Source organism: Barbus barbus, assembly GCF_936440315.1.
Source record: "Barbus barbus genome assembly, chromosome: 19".
Taxonomy (NCBI): Eukaryota; Metazoa; Chordata; class Actinopteri; order Cypriniformes; family Cyprinidae; genus Barbus; species Barbus barbus.
This window is the reverse complement of record NC_136747.1, coordinates 11,834,662-11,855,760: the sequence shown is the minus strand read 5'-3', so window position 1 is coordinate 11,855,760 and position 21,099 is coordinate 11,834,662. Positions and strand designations below refer to the sequence as shown.

At 36.9% G+C, this 21,099-nt stretch overlaps 1 protein-coding gene across 3 annotated transcripts in view; it reads right to left on the bottom strand.

The window, feature by feature from the left end:
* Nucleotides 1-2,465: 2,465 nt before the first annotated feature.
* triqk (triple QxxK/R motif containing) overlaps nucleotides 2,466-21,099 on the bottom strand; it is a 157,654-nt gene continuing 139,020 nt past the window's right edge. For all 3 annotated transcript variants that reach the window (XM_079442182.1, XM_079442183.1, XM_079442184.1), the window contains 3 exons: nucleotides 19,753-19,824; nucleotides 11,644-11,729; nucleotides 2,466-4,544 (listed from right to left, as the gene is read on the bottom strand). In XM_079442182.1, the coding sequence (XP_079298308.1) occupies nucleotides 4,437-4,544; nucleotides 11,644-11,729; nucleotides 19,753-19,813 (255 nt within the window). In that variant the 5' untranslated portion in view covers nucleotides 19,814-19,824 and the 3' untranslated portion in view covers nucleotides 2,466-4,436. The remainder of the gene's footprint in view (nucleotides 4,545-11,643; nucleotides 11,730-19,752; nucleotides 19,825-21,099) is intronic.

The window sequence follows — 21,099 nt, the reverse complement described above, 5'->3', positions numbered from 1 at the left end:
TGCAACAGTTTTGGACGTGTCTAAAATGGCAGTACCAATATTTACAAGTCATTGGTGTTTGGTGATGAGTTTTTGGCTCAAGGTCTGCATTTAAAGTCACACCAGAGGTGTGAGAATAGAAAAGGAAAACTGTTAGAATAGAAAAGGGTCCTGTCCAAACTGTTGCTATAAAATTAGAAGCACACAATTCCCTAGAATATCATTATATGCTTAAACATTAAGATTTGTACTCATAGAAATTACTAAAGTAGTCAAACATGTTCATTAGAAGGGGGTGACCCAATACTTTTGGCAATATAGTGTATATATATATATATATATATATATATATATATTAAATATACATGTTTGAATCATTTGCTAACATTAATGGCGCTATTGTGCCAGAATGCTAATCAAACTGAAAGATATTTAAGATTTGATGCCTAAGATGATAGCAGCACATTCATTACTACAGTAGCTGTAATTACGGATGCAGTGCCATTTTCCAGAGCTACATTCGGCTACCACCGTTTGTCCACTACTGGCCACCTGTTGCTGCTAATGAGTGTAGTGGGGTGTGAATGTGATCAGCTCCCAGCTGTAGCCCAGGGTTCATGAACTAACACAGTGATACTGGATATAATTGACATTGGTGGCATTGGGCATGGTTAGGCTGGGCTCCTACAGTTTAACTGCCATTGACTTAATGACCGAGGCAGAGGGACACTCACACTGCTAACCCGAGAGCATGTGGCCTCTCGGGAGGGTTTCTACAGCTAGGGCAACCATGGCAACAGCTGAGCCTTACCTGCTAACTTACACAAACATTGCCTGCACACACACGTACAAACACAAAAACCCAACCCCAGAGGTTAACAAGGCACAGTGATATTCAAGGAACGAGGAGACTTCCTTATAAGCCAAGTTTGCAACTAATCTCTGACAAAAAGCCCCAGAATGCAGCCAAGTGTCCACAAGTGACTCAGTTCTAGTGTGCAAGTTGGTTTAAAATATGGCCGACCAGCCATTAGGTGTGTTTACTGTTCTGGCAGGCGAGAGAATCAAGGAAATTAAGGAAAGCATATGCAAACAACATTCATACACTGTAAAAAAAACAAAAACAAAAACAAACTAGTGTGATTTTGATGAGCAAATGACTGTAAAAATGCCACAGTAAAAACCTGTTAATTGGTTAACAGTTTCCGTACTGTAAATGGTGAATGACTGTAAGTACAGTTAATGTAATTTTACAGTAAAATTATCACGGTGCACACAGCAGGGAGGAACGAGGAACACGAGACGAGGATGTAAACTCAAATACCAATCTTTAATCAAATCCAAACAAGGCGAGGCTGACACAGACAGAAACACCGGGGAGTAACGAGTAGACCAGACCAAATCAAACTGAACAGACAGGACTATAAATACACAGGATAATCACTAAAACACAGCTGGAACAGAATTAACTAATAATCACATTAAACGAGGACAGGAAACAAACCAAATATGGACACAAGAGGCGGGAACACATGCCACACACGACAGAGGACTGACAAAAATACTGTGAAAATTAGTTTTTGGAAATGAAAAAGAAAAGTCATATAATTTACGCTGAAAACAGTAAATTGACATTCCCAGAATTCCCTGCATGACACTTCACATTTGATGTTTTTTTTCATCAAAATAACTGTTTCTTATTATATAACTATGTTTTTTTCTTATCAGTTGTGTAAATTAATGTTTTATCTCGCGTGTTACAATGATGGTATTTAGTATTTCTGTGAATGACACTGCAACTATATTAGTGTTTACATCTGCAGCTTCTGGAAAAGCTGTTTGTGATGAGCTTTGGTTCATCATGTGACTTTCTCATCACCACCTGTTATTGGTGGTTATCAGTGTATTACAAAGGTACAAAACATACATTAATACTTAAATAGGTTGGTATATAAACATAATGTCAGTTAATGAAATACTTTTTTTTTTTTTTTTTTTTACTGTGAATTTAAATTCAGACATAAAACCTAAAATGTAGAAACGGTAAAGTTCTGGCAACAACAGCTGCCAGTATTTTACCTTAAATGTTTATATATATATATATATATATATGTATGTATATACACAGTGTAACAAGTGAACACTGATGTGTCACTTCACTTCAAAAGTAGGGAAATTTACACATTAGTCATTGCACTCAAACTTAACTTTAATTTAATTAGTCTACTTAATCTAACAATTAACAAACAACTGTACGCAGTTCTTAAATGTGACCCTGGACGACACAAAACCAGTCATAAGTGTAAATTTTTTTGACATTGAGATTTATACGTCATCTGAAAGCTGAATAAATCTATCTATCTATCAAATTTTAATTTTTAAACTGATCAAATATATCAAGCTTAAACATTTATAATATTTTATTTTGGTATAATTTGCTATGCTAATTTTAAACCCCTGTATTGAGTGATAAATGACTGCTGAGATGACAATAATAAAAATGTTTTAAAAGAAGTTACGTTTATTTATATTTGGACATAGTCATCTTTTAAAGATACCCCCTACTAAGTGTCCAGTAAACACTGTGTAGGGACTGTGTGAATGTGAACACTGGGTGATGTGCTTCGGTCTCGTAGTGTGTGTTTGTTTGGCATTAACAAGTGGAATGCCACAAGGCACTGAAACAGATACTATTTATACGCTCAACATTGTTATACGATTTCGAAAATGAACACAATAAGCTTTTATCAATTCCAACATGTTTTGACAATGTTTATTATTTTATCTCAAGTATAGTAGAAACAAGAGAAGAAAAAGAAGCAAAACAGTCAACAAGGAACACAAGACTCTTTGTTTTGGTTTAGTTCAGTCTCACTATGAAAGAATTTGGAAAGCTCTCGAGTCCAAATCAAAGACAGACTACAAAAATGTTTTGTTCAATAGGGTATCAATCCTTGAATTAATGATAACAGTTAGACGTCCTAGGAAAATAAGAGTTGAGCAGCAAAGCAGTTGTCCTGAGTTAGGCACATATACCTCATGCAGGGAAAGATAAAACAACTCTCACGGCCTGGAATGAAATAAGTCGTTGCTGTGCGTTTGTACGAGATCCAATGTGCTATACAAAGAGAATGTAAATGAACTTTGAATGTCATCAGCTTCAGCCTTTCATTTTCCACCCTACGACTCTGTCTTACTCCCACGAACGCACACACACAGGCCCAGCAGCGTGTAAAGGAAGCGCTGGATGTCAGAGACTAAGGCAGGGCCATGCGTCTTATCTTCTGAGATAGATCAAAAGATGCATGCTAGCTAAAAGTAACAGCACCTCACACGGATTGATAATGCTTCAAGTGCTGTTTCTATACGTCTCTAGAGATCACATACACACATGCATACAAAAGCGGAGAGCACATCAAGGTCTACGTGGTAATGTTTGGTATCTTCACTGATGCTCTTTTGTCTTTCAATAACCAAGATTTGCGATGTTTGATATGCTAACGAGCTGCACACTGACGAGAAACGAGACAGCATTACACACACAAACAAGATCACAGATTGCCTCTGATCGCCAGCATTGAGATGTCTAGATCTGTAAAAAGTGTTTGTGGTATGGAATGCAATATACCTTCTTGTCAGCCTCATTTATATGAAATATTTTCCTCACAGGATGGGGATTTATTTTCTCTCTTCAAAGGATTATGGAATAAAATTTTCAACCAATTTGGTTAAAAATGAATCCATCTGTGCTAATACACAATATTGAGATGGAAATGATTAAAGGGATAGTTCACCAAAAAATTTAAATTTACTCATCATTTACCCTTCATGTCATTCCAAACCTGTATGACTTCTTTTGTGGAACAAAAATAAGAAGTTTAGTAGTTGAGCTGCTGTTTTTCATTCAGTGAAAACAAAGATGGACCAGGAGTTGTCAAACTCCAAAAAGCACCATAAACATTTCCTGAAGCCATGTAATAGCTTTGTCACTGATATGTGTTATTCAGTGAAAATCTAGTCTTTGATTATATAAAAAACTACAGCCTAGAAATTGCGATATAAATAACTCCTTTTGTTTCATGCAGAGAGCCAAATGCATTTCAAAAGACATGAGAGTGAGTTAAAGATGACAGAAGTTTCATTTCTGGGTGAACTATTCCTTTAAAAGTAAAAGATCCAAATGGAAAACAAGCTGGTTCTTCATATCCCAAAGCTGTGGGATATGTGAAGCTTTATTAATTATCAAAAAAGATATCAACAATGCATGGGGAAAAAAAAAAATCTTTAACTTCATGCTTCTATGCACTTTAAGACTCATCTTCTTTCAGCTTCTGCTGGTATAAAAGGGGACAAAGATAGGAAATGCGTAATACTATCAAACTGCTGGTACACCATGAGTGGTTCCATGGGTTGAGCCACCCAGAATCCTCTGAGATGGCATCTATGAGAAATGTCCTTCAGTCCATGTCCACATCCAGATCCAGCTCAGTGCTCAGGTTGAGGTAGAAGAATGCATAGACGCCTAGCAGGAAGAGCAAGACCGCCACAATGATCAATAGGATGTCCTGGAATCAGAGAAAAAGAAAAATGGTTTACTCTTTCTGATTCATACATTGCATAAATAACTAATAATATTAAGGCAGAGCACTAGCATCAAATTATTCATAAAATGTTATACAGTTGGATAATGTATTTAATCTGCCAATGTGGAAACATAATGATTCTGAAATGCACAAGCTCATTCATTCTTACAAATACAGACATGAAACCAAAAAAACATTTTACAGTCTGAAGCCATAGAACAACTTTTTAAAGTTAAATAAAGAACTTTTTATTTGATCAGAATTTTTTTTAATAAAAATCAATGCTTCATAAAACCCAGAAACCATCTGATCTGAAGAACCTGTAATCTAACATTAAGAACCTTTTAATCTACAAATAAGGAAGCCTAGAGCAAAACAAAAGGGAACAAATTGATTGGATTGCTCTTTGCTATTTAATACTGCTTTAAAATACCTAAATGTTCCAATGCCATTCTCCAGCATTTTGAGAATGAAACACTCTTTTTTCATTGCATGATCATAGACACATGACTGATCATAACCAAACACAGATATGTAACTCACACCGCAAATGCTCAGCAGAAGTATCAGTATATTTTGGGCTCTTTATCTTTCCTCTCGCTGTGACACAAATAGGGTTTGGCAGACCCAGCAGGCTCAGTGAAAGTTAATCTCCCAGAAATGTCTTTGTTCTAATTAAGAGTTGTTGGGAGCTTAATGCCCGAGCTAAATTGATGATGGCTGAAGGAATGGTATTCAAGCATGAATTAGATTTAAAGCAGTCATTTATTACCTTTTGTTTTAAATTACAATCCTCATCAACCTCAGTTTCATTAAGAGCACTCAAGTATTTAACAAAGCAATTGTTCTTCATCTTGATAACTCGTTATCAAACTTTCTAATCAAAACTTGTGTGGTTGTGGGACTTTTTTTTTGCCTTGCTGGAACATTCAGAAGTTGATGTTTTTTCTAGAAATGAAATACAATTAGAGACAACTGCAAGTATATACTGAAGAAAGCAGTGAGAACTTTTTCTGCTAAAAAGTTTAATTTTTTTCTCTTTTATTTATTTAAAGGAATAGTTTGACCAAAAATGAAAGTTGGCTGAAAATGGATTCACCCTCAGGCCCTCCAAGATGTAGATGAGTTTGTTTCTTCATCAGAACAGTTTTGGATAAATTTAGCATTACATCACTTGCTCAACAATGGATCCTCTGTAGTGAATGGGTGCCGTCAGAATGAGAGCCAAACAGCTGATAAAAGCATCACAAGTAATCCACACAACTTTAGTTCATCAATTAATGTCTAGTAAATTAAAAAGCTGCATGTTTATAAGAAAAAAATCCATAATTAACACGTTTTAACTTAAACCGTTGTTTCTAGATAAAATACAAGTCCCCGATTCATACTAAAGCTTCTTCCAGCCCATCTCATCCTCTCACATAATAATCCTCCAACATATTTGTTTACAACTGTTTTGGACCATTTTTGCTTGTAAACGGTGTTTGATCTTTGCATATTTCGCTCCTGATTCAGACAAGATGGCTTTTTCACTGGAGAAAGCAATATTAAGGATTTTGGAAGGATTATGGACTCATATGGTTTGAAGTTTAAAAACGTCTTGATGGATGTGTTTCTGAAAAACATCAGCTTTTCACTGATGGACTAGGGTTGTGCGAATTACTTATTATTTATTATTAATTATTGTGATGTTTTTATCAGCTGTTTGGGCTTTTATTCTGATGGCACCCAATCACTGCCGAGGATCCATTGGTGAGTAAATGACAATGCTAAATTTCTCTAAATCTGTTCTGATGAAGAAACAATCACACCTCTTGGATGACATGAGGATGAGGATGAATGAATCAATGAAGAGAAAGAAAGAAATAATAAAAGAAAAAGGGGTATATAAGCATGAGCACAACTGCACTTGTATATTTGCTAGGCAATTCGATCAAATACACAATATATGATTATAAACAAGACCTTAATTCGCTAATAAGCTAAAGGAATGTGATTAATGCCAATAATTTTGCCTTTGCTGCTGTTGTTTGATCACTAATCCATGGCATCATGCATCCTCCTGTAGACGTCTTAAAGTATGTTCTTCAAAGACAGAAGAACATATAAAGAAAGATGGACAGAAAGACGGAAAGAGAAAGTGAAATAATAAATCACACACATCCATCTATTCCCCCTCATGCACACACAAACACACACATCAAACACAGAGCAGCATGCAAATCCACCCCGAGCAGGCAGAGATAAGCCACCCAGCAAACAGGAGGCTAATAATAATTCTAGCAGATAAATTGTAATGGACTATTAAAAGCCTCCACGACGGCCATGACTATCTGTGTACAAGCTGTGGCGGCAGTCATCAGTGTGTATGTCCTCATTAGCACTCGCTGCCCGCTGCATTTATCTTGTTCCAGCCAGACTCCAAACAGCTTAAGCCTCTCTTAATTGGAAAACTTTTAAATTTCATGCACTTTAGTTTCATACATTACCAGAGGCTCACGCTGATTCACGTTCTTTATTTAACCGCTTTGTGTCAGAGCCTAAGTGTCATCGCATCCAAAAGGAATTGTTTTGCATTTGTCTCTGGTGAAATGTGGCAAATGTTTCTAAATTTTTAAATACAGACTGAGAGGCAAACAAAGGGACAAAGTACTTCAAATGTGTCCAGTTTACAAGAGTCTAATAAGACTGTCCAAGTTTTGTATGGTTTCCTGCATTTTAGTTACACCACACTGCGCGCGCACACACACATATATGTATGCATGTATTTATATATGAATATTTTGCATTGACTTTTATATATTTTTGTATTTAATTAAATTTTCATTTCAGAAATTGTAGCACTTTAACTTAAGCAGAGGCAACATTTCAAATTTTTACGGGGTTTTTTCCCATTTACACTTTTCATTTAGCATTTATATTTTATATTTAAGTCAACTTCATTTCAATTACTAAAATAAATATAATAAAAAAGAGCATCATGTCATCGAACCCAAAAATCCTTTCCTGAAAAGTAAAAAGTAAAGTAAAAAGCCATGAATACAGATGTGGTCTCATATTCTTTGATGAAAAAAAAGACACATAGTAAGTCCAGAGGAGGCTGTGTGAAAATTAAATTGTCAGATGAGGCTATGTGAGTGAAGAGAGGGGACCTTGTTGTCTTGAGGAAGCTAATAATTCAGCGGCCTACGCTTCAGTCTCCCACTTTCTGATGAAAAACGCTGGAATAGTCCCAACAGCATCATGTGGCTCTCAGCAGCAGCTGTGGCATGCCGGGAGTGAGTTCCCATTCATCTGGCGACAGGCCACTGTCTCTTACAAACACACACACACACACACACGCATCTCCTCATGTGTTCTTGTATGAATTCTCACAGTCTTCTAGTTTCACCCAATTTTGTGGTATTTTCTCATATAGCCCTGTGTTTATAACTTTAGCCCTCACGGCCAGGTGCGGTACGGCATCAGTGTCCAACAGAAACAGCTGAAGTGGTATTTTCCCCCTGTATTAAGTGGTTGTGTAGTTATCTCTGCCCGACCCAGGTATGCTGTAATACCTCACCCTCTGCCGACCACTGGCTGCCGTGCTGCGGAGTCTTTGTGAGAGAGATAGGGTGTGTGTTTGAGGCATAAAAATGAAAGTTTCACTTATACGAGTGTTGACAGGCTGTATAAAGGCAGAGGTGTGAATGGGACTCATAAACACAGTTTGCATACAGCGAGCGATGAAGGTCTGAGACACACATATAACCTTAAATACTCTCTTATAAGAGAGCACAGGGTCTTGTCTTCTAGTGATACAGAAAACAACAACTACAATTATTACATTTAGGATGTACAGTATTATTGCCATATAAATGATCTGCTAATATCTGCTTTATTTTACAGTCAATACTGTACATTTATTTATGCATGGTCATTTCCACTATTTCCACTAAGAAAAATAATAATAACACTGTAAAATGCAAATCTCATCATAAATGTCCATTTATTTATAATTAGGATTTAAAATGATAAGTTTTTAGTTTTTACTGTTAGTTATTTTTATCGATATTTCTATTGTTTATTTATTTCGATAAAATAAAATAGAAATTTAATATTGGCAATTTATTGCTTATCAATCAAAAATAGTTATTTACCAGAATTTTTATACATCTATGAATCCCTAATTTAATATAAGATCATATTAATCTTATTAATCTAATATTAATATAATTATTTAGAATTCCAGTTGAACATGAACGAATTGTTCCACATTCTAAGAATTGATTGTTCCACACTGATTGATTTCCCAACTGAACATGGACAACTAAATTTGAATTCTAGATTATTCTAAGGATTATTTCACTAAAATAATACTTATATATAATTTAATTATACATAACTTAATTCAATTCAGAGGTCTGGTGCTGGTATCTTGACAAAATTTTATAAAATCAATTAGAATTTATTAAGACAAAATCTCTGTATTTAATTCCCATATTATTTTGTCTAAATAAATATAAAAACAATGGAAAACATTTTTTAAATCTGTAATTCGTCACTTATAAGTCACAACACAATATCGGAGTATGGATTCATCTGAAAGAAGAAAGTCATATACACCTAGGATGCCTTGAGGGTGAGTAAAACGGGCTAATTTTTATTATTATTTTTATTTTTGGGTGAACTAACCCTTTAATAAATAAATAAATTTAAAAAAATTTTTCAGAGGTGTTGGTGTCTTGCACCAGAAGGTATCAACATTTAAAAAAAAAAATGTGGTACTACTATGGCACTTTTGGGTATTTTAGAACCTTAGATAAAAATCACTGGAATCACTTGCTTATGCATGCAATGGAATGTACTGAAGAGTGAAACAGTTAAAGTTGGCCGGCAGGCTTTCAATATTCAGCTCCAGGGCTAGCAAGTTGGCACTGATTTTTTCAGGCCAGGCGCCCCACACAGCTGAGGCCACCAGCACCTCTACTCCGTGCCAGGTGATGCCATCCGCTCAGCCAGGCACCAGGGAGCCAAGCAGTGCCCACAGCAGGTGGCCAAGCGTCCGCTGCCTCCCCAAGCCGGCAGGCAACATCCCAGCAAACCAACTGGCCTACGAGTGGAGAACAGCAGATTGAGCAGACTGCCAACATGGACCCCAGGATGGCCCGAACCTCAGTCTCAACCTGCTCTCCAGAGCCTCGCACAGAACTCAACGCTAAAGAACGATGGAAGACGAAAAAGAAGAACGTGTGCGCGTTTGGGCGGGTTGTGTGAGGGATGGTCATAGATGGAGAACCACCTGCCAAGCATGCACAGCCAGAGAAAATGGCCTGTGGAAAAACAAGTGGTAAAAGTATGAGTCAACTCCTCAGAAAACCAAAGCCAAGGAGACATACCGCAGAGAAGCGCACACCAGAATAAAACTCAAGCTTGGAGCTCAGGGGTCCATTAGTCACATTACGAACCAGAACAAACAATTCAGAGTCCTCGTTCCTCAGAAGTGTGCCAAGTCAATGACCAAATCTGTACGCAATAAACTGCATTTCTGACAGAATGAGGGGACGCTGCTTTCAGCAGTAAACAAATAGTTTAACCACTGAGCTCATAGGCTTCACACATACCTGTGGGAAGACATTTAGTTCCTCCCAAATGTCCCAAACGAACATTTGGAGCCATTAAGGATGAGAAGGTTTTCTTAAAACATGCACATGGAATTCATGTAAATAATTTTCTCCATTTTAGGCTCTCAGTAATTGGATAAAAGACTAATGAGACTTAGAAGAATTGTAATGAGGGCTTGGCTTTCTAACAAGAACAATTGAGTTGCTAAGACCAGTTAATCTTCAGCCTTCACATTTCATTTCTTCATACCAAACTAAACCCAATACAAGCAAACGCAATGTTTTAAGTTGTATTCAGCTATGTGCAGCCATGCTCAGTGTTTCTACATTGTTCGTCCACTGTGAAAATATTGCAGCTTATGAATTATGAATTAGTTTCAGATCATTGTTGTCAGAGAGAGGTCTTAGCATGGATACTTGCGGTTTTGGCTACAGTTCCCAATGTGGAGCTCTGGATTCTGAGAGAACTGATAAAACATATTGCACCACAAATTCTCATGCCAAAAACCAACCAAAAATAGCATCCTTGCCAAAATTAACAGGGACGAAGAGAGTATCTTCACAGAAAGCAGTTGTTTTGATTAATCCTGTTAACAATACACACATTAATACATTAATGTTTACATAAAAAACTAATACTACTTCAGAAAATACTTTAAAATAATAATTAAAAGAAATATAGGGATAGTTCACACTAAAATAAAAATTCTGTCATCATTTACTCACTCGTATAATCCCAAAACTGTATGATATTTATTCTATGAAGCATAGGAATATATTTTGAAGAATGTTGATGACTAAATATTTTTGGTGACCATTGACCAAAAAAAAATTCAAATATTTCAAAATATCTTCTTTTATGTTCTTTTAGGTTTTTTGGGTGAACTACACAAAGCTAAGATCTCTTTGAAACCAGTCTTTATATACAGGACAATTTTCTCTTTCAGTGCAAGTCTATGGGATTTTCAGTAACCTTTTGGTTGTAAGTCTGATGGCTTAGAAAAGTAACAGTCAGGTATTATTTGAGATGTCATGGCCACAACGCAAACGTCCAAGACAAATTATGCACCAAAGTTTAATACAGTATGAGCAACATTGACAGTTATACTTGACCAAGCCAGTGCCATTAATACATGGAAATCACACAAAGACGGTGAATAAAAAGCTTTTTCCTCAATCTCTCGATTATTATTCTGGAGTGACAGCTGAGAGAAAAAGAAACAGAGAGAAAGCAAAGGAGATGGCGAGGGAGAAAGAGAGCTACTCCTCTGAGAGTCAAACAGCTCTTCTCTGCCTCATCAATATGGAGACTGCTTGAGTTGCTCTCAGGTTGGAGAGGTGTGATGAATAATGTGTGTGTGTGTGTGTGTGCGCGCGTGTGTGTGTGTGTGTGTGTGTGTGTGGTTTGACAGATGGGGTAGAGAGGGATCAGTTGGGATAGAGGGGGAGGTAATGAGAATGAAAGACAGCCATCTCACCCTGATTCCTGGAGCACTCCTCTTCGCCTCCGCCTTCAGCCGAGTGGCTCGCAGAGCTGGCTTGGTTTTCTTGTAATCCTGTTTTCCTGAGAGAGAAAATTAGGTGCTCAGGTCATTCCTGCCATGTGACATTTGGAGTTAAATTTGCATTTTGAGTTAGGCTGAAAGCTTTTTTCATTTTTCAGCTGAATAATGTTTTAACAAAACAAATATAAATGCATTTGAGATTGTCTTCATCAGCGTTCTATTATGAATCATTAAACTAATGCATTTTGCTGAAACATTTTTAGTTCGTTTAGTTGCCTGTTTTAACCCTTATTAACATGACTTAATATGAGCCTGTTAACCTTCTGTAATAACTTCTATAAGAAAAATTAGTATTTAATTTATACATGATTGAATTGGTCTGAGCTTATCTTAAATATACAAAGATGAACTATCACGAATTCATTTATTCCACATTAATTATTTACTTTTTATTGGATCAGACTGGCAAAAGTTGTGGTTTTTTTTTTTTTACACAAAATTGGATCAAAAAAGACCCAAAATGTTCTTGGTTTCCCTATTGCATGCAGTGTGTCACATTTCATGTTTATTGTGGTATTGCTATTTTTTGGCCTTTATTTTTATTTTATTTTTTTCAAAAATAAAATAAAATGCTAGTCATGCATATAATGACTTGCACATTTTATATGATGAGCATGTTTTTAATTTCAGAAATAAAAAAATAATTTTGATATTTTTGGGGGCATAAAGTCAAAAATGTCTGTCCTGCTGTCGTAATGAAGAAACAAAAAAGTCACATTAAAATAATGAAATTAAAACCTGATATTAAAAAGAAAGCCTTAAGTATTTTGGTGTAATAGTTTATTATTTATTAGAAAAATAATAAAAGAAAAAGAATAAAAGAATATAAGAAAACTGCTTCACTTATACTTATAAATATACTTAATTTCACACCCTATTTAAAAAAAAAATAGTAGGCAGTATACAGAGCACATACTGCTCACAGTATGCAGTAAGCAATGCTAGTGCTCTGTTAACCCAGAGAGAAAATCTTGAGCGCACTAGTTCACCTCAGTGGCAGTTATCAGGCAAGCACTGCAACGAACCCGCCGGGCAAAGCCACCACCTGGAGCGTATGTGTGCAAGGTGTGCGAGGAGCGTGGTGTCTCTAATTAGAAACAAACAGACGAAGGAAGAAAAGAGAAAAAGTGGGAAGGCAACAGCTTGGTGGGCAAAGTCCTCAGTGGCTGCAGAAGACCCAGGTCAGACTCAAGGTCTCCGTGAGAGCTGTTGACACACAGGAGCCGTTTCAAGTGCAACTCCTGCCTCATTAAGACTTATTTACATGGAGTGGGGGAAAGAGAGAGTGTCCTTATCCATCTTCAGCAGCATACTGCCGGACTGGATACTCTCAGATGCCTAAGCTAGACACTGACCCCTCCCCGGGGACATTCGCAGGTCTCTTCTGCCTTATGGTGCACCTTCTGTGTTTGACGCAGGCCTGCAAGAGGCCATTATCAGAAGTAAACATCCTGTTATTTTGTTCCAGTGCTGAACGATGGCTTGGTTCGGTACAGACTGGGCTGTTAAATAATGAACAGTGTGTTTGTTTGCAGAGACTAGTTCTCAGTTCGGTCTCTGTGGGAAGAGACTGCAGGGCATTAATGCCAATCATCTGTGCAAAATACTAAACTGAACTGACCTTGAAAACATTACTGACCAGTCTTAGCAACTGTTGCTGTTGGCCTAATCATCAGGCAAGCTTTGCTCAGTAATTGTTACATTCAGCATTTAGCAGATGATTTTATCCAAAGCGTCTTACAAATGAGGACAACAGAAGCAATCAAACGAACAAAGGTACATAATTATACAATAATAATGTATTTTTAAATAAAAATAGTGTAATTTTCAACATAGGCTCATTGGAAATACATGCCTCTACCTACAGTTCTGTGAAAGTCAAAAAACGTACCTATACATACCAATCGCTGCAGTAAAACTTCAACAACTTTTATTCCTTTTCACACAAAATATGATTTGCAGGTACACAGTTTCGATTAATAAATGTTAATATTTGGTAATATTTAAATAATAAATAGAGTAAAATGTTGCAGGGGCATTTACAATACTGACATCGTGTAACAATGATGGTACACTATTTTTTTTATTTTACAAACCTTTAAATTATTCGGAATATGCTCTGTGTCAGCCTGAATTTTTAAAAGAACAAGATTAAAACTGCATATTATATGTTTTATTACTGAAATCTAAATGTAGATGTTTTTATTATTGCATTTAAGTCAAAATAAGCTTTTATTATTGACTGAATTTATGCTTTATTTACTTATAATTTTATTAATTATATTTGTGGATATACATTTTTATTAGACCACAATGATAAAAAATGTTTTGATAATAATAATAATTATTATTATTATTTGTATTGTGATCTGAATAGTGAGAAATGTATTTCCTCATTTTTAATCATGTTTAATTGTTAATATACACATTTCAAACTTAAGAATAGTTTGACTTGCCAATAAATGATCCTAACAGTATTTATACTAACAATATAATAAATAGGTTACTTTACCTATGAATACTATATGGTGGTTGGGTATATTCTAGAGATTCACCAAATATCTGTAGAACTGATATCTCAAAAAAGGTACAGTGAACAAAATTATAAATACAACACTTTTGTTTTTGCCCCCATTTTTCATGAGCTCAGAGATCTAAGACTTTTTCTATGTACACAAAAGGCCTATTTCTATCAAATATTGTTCACAAATCTGTCTAAATCTGTGTTAGTGAGCACTTCTCCTTTGTCGAGATAATCCATCCACCTCACAGGTGTGGCATATCAAGATGCTGATTAGACAGCATGATTATTGCACAAGTGTGCCTTAGGCTGGCCACAATAAAAGGCCACTCTAAAATGTGCAGTTTTACCACACAGCACAATGCCACAGATGTCGCAAATTTTGAGGGAGCGTGCAATTGTCATGCTGACTGCAGGAATGTCCATCAGAGCTGCTGCCCGTGAATTGAATGTTAATTTCTCTACTATAAGCAGTCTCCAAAGGCATTTCAGAGAATTTGGCAGTACAACCACAGACCACGTGTAACCACACCAGCCCAGGACCTCCACATCCAGCATCTTCACCTCCAAGATCGTCTGAGACCAGCCACCCGGACAGCTGCTGCAACAATCGGTTTGCATAACCAAAGAATATCTGCACAAACTGTCAGAAACCTCAGGGAAGCTCATCTGCATGCTCATCATCCTCATTGGGGTCTCGACCTGACTGCAGTTCGTCGTCGTAACCGACTTGAGTGTGCAAATGCTCACATTCGATGGCATTTGGCACTTTGGAGAGGTGTTCTCTTCACGATGGAATCCCGGTTTCCACTGTACAGGGCAGATGGCAGACAGCGTCTATGGCGTCGTGTGGGTGAGTGGTTTGCTGATGTCAACGTTGTGGATCGAGTGGCCCATGGTGATGGCGGGGTTATGGTATGGGCAGGCGTATGTTATGGACAATGAAAACCGGTGCATTTTATTGATGGCATTTTGAATGCACAGAGATACCGTGATGAGAACCTCAGGGCCATTGGTGTGCCATTCATCCACGACCATCACCTAATGTTGCAGCATGATAATGCACGGCCGCATGTTGCAAGGATCTGTACACAATTCCTGGAAGCTGAAAACATCCCAGTTCTTCCATGGACAGCATACTCACCGGACATGTCACCCATTGAGCATGTTTGGGATACTCTGGATAGGCGTATACAATAGCGTGTTCCAGTTCCTGCCAATATCCAGCAACTTCGCACAGCTATTGAAGAGGAGTGGACAACCTGATAAACTCTATGTGAAGGAGATGTGTTGAACTACGTGAGGAAAATGGTGGTCACCCCCCCCCACCCCCCCAATTCAGTAAAACTGCACATTTTAGAGTGGCCTTTTATTGTGGCCAGCCTAAGGCACACCTGTGCAATAATCATGCTGTCTAATCAGTATCTTGATATGCCACACCTGTGAGGTGGATTGATTATCTCGGCAAAGGAGAAGTGCTCACTAACACAGATTTAGACAGATTTGTGAACAATATGTGAGAGAAATAGGCCTTTTTTGTACATAGAAAAAGTCTTAGATCTTTGAGTTTATAATTTTGTTCAGTGTAAAAAAAATTCCAACTCAGTCAGCAAGCAGACTAAAAATATATTTTCAGTTTTCAAACACTCCTACAACATATTATGACTGTCTTTCGGTCTCTCTTCCTCTATTAGCGTCTACAGGAGTTTATGCTCGCACCTGCGGAGATTTTACATGGTGTGGAAAGCAAAACTCGTTTTGTTTCAAGCCAACTGGGACAGATTAGGTGTGTGTCTTATTTTTCTTGAAACTTCCTGTTGTGGTGTAAATACCCACAACAAACAGCCTCAGCCATCTGTTCCAAATGAATAGTTAATTGTAATTATATCAAGAGTTTGAAATAAATTGTTTATATAGCGATACTTTGTGGCCCTGCCAGTACACTGAATCACACGCCATCGAGTTCAATGAGGCGTTTCTCTCTGTGTGAGCACTCGCTGATGATGACGACTCCATGGCCTTCTTGGCTTTGCCGTCTCACCGTGGTTGCGCTCACATTGGCCAGCAATCCAGAGGCGGGCTTTGAACGCACCTTCGCTCATTAATCACCATTCAACTGCATCACCGCAGAGCAATATCTCCCCCTACTTATTTACCAAAAGAGGAGTGGAGCCTCTCTAATATAACATGCCATCGTTTCCTGTGTACTTGAGCGGTATGACCCCTCCGTACACATTGTGCTGTCAGATGTTGACAGGGAAGTGACAAGACTCAACCCACAGGGTCAAAGGTGCCTTTCAAAGCTGCTGCAGCTGATTTCATTTCAAAACCCATGACTCCTCATCCACAAACAGATTCCCTTCCCATCAGCCCAGCGCTTTTCTAACATGATCTGGCTAATTCACAAATTACATTTCATTATGAGAGAAAACAAGCTCTTTACAGAGTGGAGAAAAGCTCTCTGCAATTATTCCTGTTATAGGATTGCAAGAAAATTTTGATAAACCTACTGCCCAACTCTGGCAACAAACAAAGAAAAAGAAAAAGAAAACATTTTTTTGGTAACTATGCACCTCTATAAACTTCTTCACGTACGGCCTTATTCATAATACACAAAGAAAGAATGAGTTCCTGTGTAAACTGTTCAAATCAGCATTTAATTAATTGGCACAAAATATGAGTGAATTATGAGCATTTTATACATAAATGTGTTGTGTTTCATGAGGGCCTTTTGTTTCTCAAAATATATGTGTGTAAACATCAGTGTAAAAAGTTAGCAAAAATAGCTAATAAATAAATTTCATACTATAAAATAAATAAAAAATTATAAATGACACAAAAAGTTAAAAGTAAACAAACATATAAACTACAAAAACTAAACCATGCAAAATATGTGCTTTATAAATATAAATAAACAGCTAATATGCTAATAATAGGCATGCTAATAAGCACCTAGTTAATAGTGAGAATTGGTCCCTGTACTGAAGTGTTACCACAATATTTTCATGCCAAACACTTTGGATTTAGTGTGAACAGGCCTTTATGTTGCCAATTTGAATCCAGCACTGACAGATTGCACATGTACTGGGAGTGCACAGGAGGTCAAAAATAAAGAACTTTGTCTTTGTAAACAAATTGACTCATTCAACACAAAATAGAGAGTTTTTGTCTGTACACAGAGGGAGGGAGTGCAACCTTTGCACAATAAAACACTGTGACATGACCGTGATGCACAGGTGAGAGTTCTGCCATTGGGCAACCGGGTCAGACCACGGTTTTGAAATCTGAGAAGATCTGTAACATGCAAGCTCCATTCAGCCCTCATATCAGAAATATTAGTAACATATACAGATCAGCTGAGTGCACATTCACACAAAAATGATCACAAACAGAGAGACTTAATAGGCAGGGATGTGTCTGAGTGTTTGGTCATGCGAATAATTGCTGGACAAAGACAGAGAGGATTGTTGGTGTGAATGATCTTGACTCAAGGGGGATGACCACCAGACCTGAGGAACCTTTTTGGTGGTTGACAGCTCTCTGAAACCATTATGCAGCTTAATAACAGTATTTAAAATCAATGTGTCTACAGCAGCTCTACAAAGTACTTGACATCACAAAAGCTTTCTCTCCTTAAAAAAAAGGGAGAAAGCAAGACCTGTCAGGATAAAAATTACCTTCCCATTACAATCTCAAATTACGATGTGTATTCTCCCTTTGTGTTGCTTTACGCTATTTTGGGCGCTTTTTTTGTTAAACAGCGATTCTCTGAAATAGGCTGATATAGACTTCTTTTCAAAGCAAACTGAGGGAAAGAGAGGGAGGACCGGGGGGAACTCAATTGTCCACAACCTGCTGTTACGACTTTGAATTGATGAGACGCAAAAGAAAGAAAACAAAATGGGATATGTCTGAGATTCGCAGGCTCCAGGAGGAGTTCAGCTTGTTATGTTGCCAGCACAGTCATGCAGTACAGGCACAATAAGACAAGGTGACGGAGCAACGCAAGCTTAATAGTCCTACTAAAGGGTGCGATATGAACTCACATAAAATCATGTGTATGAGACAGGTTCTTTCTGCAGGGAGATGATAATGGCGTGCACTGTGTTGCAAATTACATCAGGGATGTGCCAATGGAAAAAAGACATAGCTTTAGTGCCATTATAGAACTATGTCTCCATATCTCATCCCTCCAATGAAAATGTAGAACTTCCAGATGTACAATGGAGGGTACAATTGGACTAACAGCACATTTTTTTCCAGGGGTTTTTCAACTCGTCATTTCAAAAGGAATCCACAAAATCAGGAATTTTGCATGATTGCGAAAGATTTCGCCACACAGATTTTGCTACGGGTTTCAGTTGGTCACAAAACCAACAAAAAAAAATGCTTGGTTGAAAGTGACGTCTGTATGAACAGTGCTTCATAAATCACTAGTGACAATACATAATGGATAATTTTTTGACTATAGAACCAAATAATATATTTATATATTTTTTTCCTGTGATATCAAAGCTGAATATTCAGTATAATTACTCCAGTCTTCAATGTCACATAATGCTGTAGAAATCATTCTAATAAGCCAACTTGCTGCTTGAGAAACTATTATCACTTTCAATGAAAAAAAAAAAGTTGCGCTGCTAAATCATTTTGTGGAAACTGTGATACATTTTTTCAGGATGCCATTTTTTTTTTGATGAACAGAAAGCATTTATTTGAAATATATATTGTCTTTACTGTCACCTTTTAATCAATTTAACATTTCCTTGATAAATAAAAGTATTAATTTATAAAAATCTACTGACTCAATACTTAATACTTTTTCACAGTACTGCATGTAAATCAGAATAAACTACCATTTCTTTCAACATTATCAGTGTTGCTCTATCAGGGAATGTGTAACATGCACAACCAACCAAACTCACACCTTAAACTTTGGTCTTTTACCAAATGAACTGGATTTGCTATTGGAGAAATGTAATTTAAACAGCTTTGCTAGATATTTACAGTGCTGTTTCTCCTCATAGCCCCTAGCATCTATACTGACATTGTCTAAGTTATAAAACAAACCCCACGTTCCTTCCGCTATCACAGCTAGCATGCTAACCGGTACTACTATGATTGATAGGCCGTACAGTACCTTGGTTAAGAAAGAGGAGGCAAAACTAATGATTGTTTCCTCTAAAGCTGTGTTACAACAGAAAGCACAAGTCAGAGAAAAATGGAGACTATAGAAGCTAAACATGAAGACTGTACAATTTATGCGGCTGTTTATTTCGGGGTTTTTCTTAGTAATGCTGGTCTGTTCCCAGCTGAGCATTCTGATCATCAAGTCTGTTCATGCATAAAATTTATAAGCCATATAATCACAGTGGCTGAAATGAAGGAGAAAAAGCAACATTTCAGACTCTCTTTAATAAAACACCAGATGAATATTTGATGAAGGTTACTAACATCCATATTAAAAAATAAAGCCTACTGGAAAGCACAGAGGTTCTCACCGATCTGTTTACGGTGCTGATCGACCGGCAACTTGACAGAACTTGCATCCTTTTTCCCCATCCTTCATTCACCTGAGAGAGAAACAGAATGAAAAATAAACCAAGTATGAGGAAAGAGTAAGTAAAAACAGTGAGAGCTCTGTGTCTGTTTGCTTACAAGAATCAAATGAAAAATACTACTGCAGTCCTCAAGTAAAAATATGCAATGGGTATGGCTCAAAATACTAAATGCACATGAATGGGAATACTACCAAAGCTCACTTAATGGGTAAACACTGCTCATCTACAAAACACCAAGAAAAATGGTTCTCAAATGGTTTTGCTTCAAGGCCCAGATTTTACATTGAATGGCAATGTGACTCAATGATGATGACTTTGAGAAATACTGACAATTTTGCAACTTTTTTCTCATGGATTTGAGGATGAGAAAATGCCACTAAACCACATTTAGCAGTTCATTCCCTCTAGTTCCCTTTTTTATTTCAGGTTGTGACCCACCAGTTGTGAACCACAGCCTTGCACTACACTTTCAGGACATCACATCCTAAATTACTGCAAAAGTCATGGGCGATTGTGTAAGACAGAAAGCATCTTGAAGCTAGAAAGAGGAATTTGATCTAAGGCACATCCCCAGAAGTGGCAACTGACTTCAAGGAATTCAATCATGTGAAGGTCGATTCGAGAGACAGTCTATTTGAAAGTCTTCTCATGCCCTTACACAAGTGAATTTGTGTTAAATTGCACTATGCTGAATACCTCCGGCCAAAAATATGCATTCTGAATTAATCAAATGAGGATAGAAAATGATTTTCAGAATACCTAATTGTCTTACATAGAGTTAATGAGTCATAAAAATGATTCAGACTTTGGGTCAGTGACATAGAAGCCTGTCTATGATAAAGAAAAGCAAAAATATTTTTAAAATCCTGTTTGGAGCACATGTGTAAAGGTCTAAGAAAGGTTCTAATTGGTTCTTTGTATTCATGTTGGTTTCACATGCTTTTTTGAAAAATGTTTCTACCATATTCAAGAATAGATAAATCTTTTTCAAGATATACATACTTTTTTGTTTTTACAAATATTATTAATTTATAACTATCATTCTGTTTTTATGGGGTTGCACCACTGACTTTTTAAAAATAATGATTGAATATTAACAGTCATAAAGGAAAGCAAGAAAGAAGACCTTCATATGATTTCCTGTTTTAAGTTTGGTTTTCTGGACAGACAACATGACCCTGAGTTAGTAGTCAAAAGTTCTGCAAATATTATCAAATATTGAGGTAGTTTTGTTATATACATATGGAAAGTGGAGTTTAACACTGCAAAGATTGTCCATTTATATTA